Source organism: Pollachius pollachius (assembly GCF_949987615.1).
Source record: "Pollachius pollachius genome assembly, chromosome: 9".
Lineage (NCBI taxonomy): Eukaryota > Metazoa > Chordata > Actinopteri > Gadiformes > Gadidae > Pollachius > Pollachius pollachius.
The window spans coordinates 12,187,445-12,193,131 of record NC_136942.1 but is presented as its reverse complement, the minus strand read 5'-3'; the positions used below and the strand labels follow the sequence as shown (position 1 = coordinate 12,193,131).

The 5,687-nt window shown below is 43.0% G+C and overlaps 1 protein-coding gene across 1 annotated transcript in view; it reads right to left on the bottom strand.

The window, feature by feature from the left end:
• Nucleotides 1-1,454: 1,454 nt before the first annotated feature.
• Nucleotides 1,455-5,687, bottom strand: part of nox5 (NADPH oxidase, EF-hand calcium binding domain 5) — a gene marked incomplete at both ends in the record, with an annotated part of 11,269 nt that continues 7,036 nt past the window's right edge. Inside the window, 7 exons of the mRNA XM_079743101.1 lie at nucleotides 1,455-1,586; nucleotides 2,506-2,672; nucleotides 2,970-3,069; nucleotides 3,225-3,309; nucleotides 4,122-4,246; nucleotides 4,665-4,709; nucleotides 5,127-5,378. Coding sequence (XP_079599227.1) covers nucleotides 1,455-1,586; nucleotides 2,506-2,672; nucleotides 2,970-3,069; nucleotides 3,225-3,309; nucleotides 4,122-4,246; nucleotides 4,665-4,709; nucleotides 5,127-5,378 — 906 coding nt within the window. The remainder of the gene's footprint in view (nucleotides 1,587-2,505; nucleotides 2,673-2,969; nucleotides 3,070-3,224; nucleotides 3,310-4,121; nucleotides 4,247-4,664; nucleotides 4,710-5,126; nucleotides 5,379-5,687) is intronic.

Genomic DNA, 5,687 nt, shown 5'->3' with positions numbered 1-5,687 from the left:
TTAACGGGGCGGGCAGCCCACGGCGGGGGTTGCCAGACTTCAAAGTGAAGACACGTAAACAAAACGATGGAGACAAACAAAAGAACAGCTCCCCAGTACACACACACACACACACACGTTTAATTACAAATAACTTAATTAATGATGAAACGCAGTGCCTTTATTAATCATAATCTTTTCTTCATCTCTAGCGGTGGTTTATTATGATTACGTGATATCAAACCGAACCAGTGTTGAGTTAGTAATAGTAATTAGTAATAGCAGAGAATGTTTATAAAAAGAGAGAACGTCTACAGTAATTAGTTCTTCCCATGGACCTTCCTAGCCAGCAGAACCGAGTTTACGACAAAAACAACACAATTTACAGCAGCTCAGCTGCAACCTCGTCATGGAAACGAGTAGGTCGAGCTCGTAAGTCACGCCCCTTCCGCTAGACCTCCATCCTTTAATAGCTCCATGCCTCATCCGGACCTTTAGGCTAGGAATATTAAATGCCTTGGATTACACATCTAAATAATAATTGTTTATGTTGAGAGTTTGACAGTATATTGTATGATCCTTAGGCTAACGGCTGTGGTCGAAAAAAAAAAAAACTATTGAAATGCATTGGTATAAATGTCGTTCTGTGTTGCACTAAAACGTCTGAGAAAAGCTCTCATTCCAGGTGCATTTCGTAGCATGAAAAAGTCGGACAATTGCTCTGGGACACGATTCAATAGATACATTTTTGTGAGCATGAGCACAAGATCGCGTTATACTGGGTTGTTTCACGATAGCTATATATAAATGTTTTGTGATGGTTATGTTAATATATATTATATAATATGCATGAATGCCTCTAAATTAAATAAAGAAGGTGTGGTAAATGTCAAAGTACGATTTGAGAAACATAGTATCGAATGTTGTTGTGATTTAAGTGCTGTGTAATAAAGTTCAGTTAAACAAAGCACATTGAATACATTGTTTAGTAAAACAACATTTATTAAAGTTCAGTTACATAGAGTTCTGTTGAATGAAGATCAGTTTATGACACAGAGTTAAAGTTCTGTTCGGTATCAAGTACATTACAGTTGAATAAAGTTCAGTTGAGAAAAGAGTTCTGTTGTGAGATTCACAGTCCAGTTGAGTGGTTAAACCCATCCTACTCTTTACTAAACACAAGACATCACCAAAACAAACTGATCGGCAGCCACACATCCATATCTAACATATCGTACACACTTTCCATGGATATATACCCTGTGCATACGCTTTTTTATGTTAAATACATGTGTAAGATAGGGTTCCATGCAGAAGTATAACACACATACGCGCACACACACACACACACACACACACATACACACACACACACACACACACGCACACACACACACACACACATACACACACAAACACAATCACACACACAGAAAGGAAAACACACGCAAAAAGAAGGAACAACAGCGCGTGCTTCAGAAGTTCTCCTTGTAGAAGTGGAACCCGAAGTGCTCACACTGGGCCTTGATGGTCTTGGCGAGCGCCGGAGCACCGCAGTAGAACACGTGGACCTTCCCCTTGTTCTCCTCAGACACCTTCTGGAACACCTGCAGTTGGAACCTCAGGTTACCTTCAGACTAAAAGAACACTGAGAACCTCAGTTTACCCTCAGACTAACAGAACACTGAGAACCTCAGCTTTACCCTCAGACTAACAGAACACTGAGAACCTCAGGTTAACCTGCGACCAACTTAACACTGAGATCCTCAGGTTACCCTCAGACTAACAGAACACTGAGAACCTCAGGTTACCCTCAGACTAACAGAACACTGAGAACCTCCGGTTACCCTTAGACTAACAGAACACTGAGAACCTCAGGTTAACCTGCAATTAACTTAACACTGAGAACCTCAGCTTAACCTCAGACTAACTTAACACTGAGAACCTCAGGTTAACCTCAGACTAGCTTAACATAACACTGAGAACCTCAGCCTAACCTGCGACTAACTTAACACTGAGATCCGGAGGTTAACCTGCAATTAACTTAACACTGAGAACCTCAGCCTTACCTCAGACTAACTTAACATAACACTGAGACGCCTCTTAAGGGGTTCATTAGTTTCATCATTAGTTAATTCATTTTCAGATATGAACATAGTCCTCATTCTTCTACTTACAAAACATTTCACTGACCAAATCAACGACTGCCTTTGTCATTTGATAATCAATTGTTTGACTTTTATTTTATGACATTATGTATTTTATTTTATGATATTTGGTTTTGTGCTTGAGTATGATATATTGTATACACTTTATGATTATGATAATATATATAATAGAAGTATATTATACATCTATAGATAATATAGATAGATAATATAGAAGTATATCCTTGGATTAGTTGGTAGAGTTAAAGGTGTGATCTGTGCTGGAATAGTGAAGTATAGGAGACCAGTACAGTGATTCCACATGAATAAGGAACTGGTCCCCCAGTACAGGTAAAGGTCCACCAGTACAGTGTGCTACCTTGGCCCAGTCAGGTCGGCCGGGCTGGGTCCTGGTCTGCAGCCCAGTGATGGAGTCTCTCTTCTCCTTCTTGGCCAGCAGGTCCAGTGCCATCTGGAGGCCGATGGCCTTCATGTCGTTCTTGCTGAGTGCTGACGTCATGTACATGTGCATCTCCAAGAAGCGGCCTGACCAATCACATGCATCCAATCATGAAGCCATGATGAACAGAACAGAATACCAACAATGAAAGCAAGATAATCATACACTTTGTTTATATCCACTGTTATTCAAAGTGCTTTATAGGAGATGGAAATAAACCCCCAAAAAATAATGAAGTGGTTAGAAACTCTCTCTGTGTCTCCCTCCCATCCTCTCTCTCTCTCTCTCTCTCTCTCTCTCTCTCTCTCTCTCTCTCTCTCTCTCTCTCTCTCTCCCTCCCTCTACCTTTCCTCCCCCCTCTCTCTCTGTCTCTCTCTCCTCACCTTCTGGCTCTTCGTCAGCCTGGTCCATCTCCAGTTTAGTGAGCAGACTGACAAACCACTCGAAGGACTTCTGGTCTCGGTTGATCCAGATGAAGTCCACCTGCACCACAGAGACAACAAGCAGTCGTTCAGAAGACACACTTTTATCAACTGACAACAAGCAAAGCATGCAATCAAATTGGACAAGCTAAAATAAAATATATAAATAAATAATTGACTTATTGATATTTTATTTGTTTATTTATGAATTTGTACCTTCCGTAACTTCATATCGCTGTCTATTATGTTTTCACACCAGGAGTAGCTGCAGTTCGGACAATTCTGCTTCCTCCTCCGATACCTTGAGAATAATAAACCAGAGATATGAGACTGGAGACACCTACAGGGTTAGAGTTAGACTGGAGACACCTACAGGGTTAAAGTTAGACTGGAGAGACCTACAGGGTTAAACTTGAGAGACCTAAAGGGTTAAAGATAGACTGGAGACACCTAAAGGGTTAAAGTTAGACTGGAGACACCTACAGCGTTAGAGGTAGACTCGAGAGACCTACAGGGTTAGATTTAGACTGGAGAGAGCTAAAGGGTTAGAATGGAGAGACCTACAGGGCTAGAGTTAGACTGGAGAGACCTACAGGGTAAGAGTTAGACTCGAGAGACCTACAGGGTTAGACTGGGGAGACCTACAGGGTAAGAGATAGACTGGAGAGACCTACAGGGTTAAAGTTAGACTGGAGAGACCTACAGAGTTAGCGTTAGACTGGAGAGACCTACAGGGTAGAGTTAGACTGGGGGGACCTACAGGTTTAGAGTTAGACTGGAGATAAAACTGGTTTCTGAAGGCTGTTGTCTCACCTGTTTGTGAAGGCTGTTCTCTCACCTGTTTCTAAAGGCTGTTCTCTCACCTGTTTCTGAAGGCTGTTCTCTCACCTGTTTCTGAAAGCTGTTCTGTCACCTGTTTCTGAAGGCTGTTCTCTCACCTTTTTCTAAAGGTTGTTCTCTAACCTGTTTCTGAAGGCTGTTCTCTCACCTGTTTCTGAAGGCTGTTCTCTCATCTCTTTTTAAAGGCTTTTCTCTCAGCTGTTTCTGAAAGCTCTTCTCTCAGCTGTTTCTGAAAGCTGTTCTCTCACCTGTTTCTGAAGGCTGTTCTCTCACCTGTACATGATGCTTTGGAGGATGGAGGCGAAGGGGGTGATGCCAATCCCTGCCCCGATCAGCACAGCGTGCTCCGACGCAAATATCTGTCTGGTGGGCGTTCCGTACGGCCCATCAACATAACACTACAATACAACCACAGTTGAAGACCTAAAGCAACATCTAACACCATAACACTGCAATTCAACCAGAGGTGAAGACCTACAGCAACATCTAACACCACAACACTGCAATACATCCACAGGTGAAGAGCCACAGCAACATCTAACACCACAACACTGCAATACAACCACAGGTGAAGAGCCACAGCATCATCTAACACCAAAGCACTGGAATAAAAACAACAGACAGAATCCCACCATGCAGGTCTACATCTTAACCATGAGCTATTCCTTCCTACTGATTAGGAAGATCTGAATCAGAATTCATTTTGTTGCAGAAATATGTGCACAGGATATAATATACAAACAAAGAGGTTATGAAGTAAATAGAGGATCAAACATATTGAATTCATTTGAATCTAGGAGTGGAGAAGCCTCCCACCTTGATGTTGCAGAGCTGGTGGTTGTCCCCCAGTTTTGCTGGGATCTGAAGGTCAGAGTAGAAAACATTTGAACGGCCATGTTCTCCTCAGCAATGTTCTCCCCAACCATGTTCTTCTAAACGTTCTCCTCAACGTTCTCCTACATGTTCTCCTCAAAGTCCTCCTTAAAGTTCTCCTCAACAACCTTTTCCTCAACGTTCTCCTAAATGTTCTCCTCAACACGTTCTCCTCAATGTTCTCCTCAATGTTCTCCTCAATGTTCTCCTCAAAGTTCTCCTCAACAACGTTCGCCTCAACAATCTCCTCAATGTTCTCAATGTTCTCCTCAATATTCTCAAAGTTCTCCTCAATGTTCTCCTCAAAGTTCTCCTCAAAGTTTTCCTCAACAACGTTCTCCTCAACGTTCTCCTCAATGCTCCTCAGCTCTCTATGTGTTGGTTCTACAGTGTAAAGGTAAGAACCTCTTTCAGATGTGGTCCCTCTCCTTTCTCCACGTGGTCCAGCTGGTCTTGGGTCAGGGTCTCTTCGCCCTTGGCTCCCTCTTCCTCCTGGGCTGCCTGGACCCCAGGGGGCCCCTGGAGCCCAGGGGGCCCCTCTGCCCCCGTTGAGGCAGCAGCTCCGGAGCTCCTCTGGCGGTACATGGTCAGCTCCACAGCCTCATCCTCATTGGTTGCCACGGTGCCGTTGGAGACCGTGGCCCAGAACATCTGCTCCTGGTACAAGAAAGAGAGGACCCTAGGTATGACCTTTGACCCTACACATGACCTATGACCCTAGATATAGTTTAGATACATAGCGTGGTGTAGTGGTAGTTTAGGTATATAACGTGGTGTAATGGTAGTTTAGGTACATAACGTTATGTAGTGGTCGTGTAGGTACATAACAGGGCGTAGTGGTAGTTAAGGTATACAACGGGATTTACGGTAGTTTAGGTATATTAAGTGGTGTAATGGTAGTTTAGGTATATAAAGTGATGCAGTGGTAGTTTAGGTATATAACGTGGTGTAATGGTAGTTTAGGTA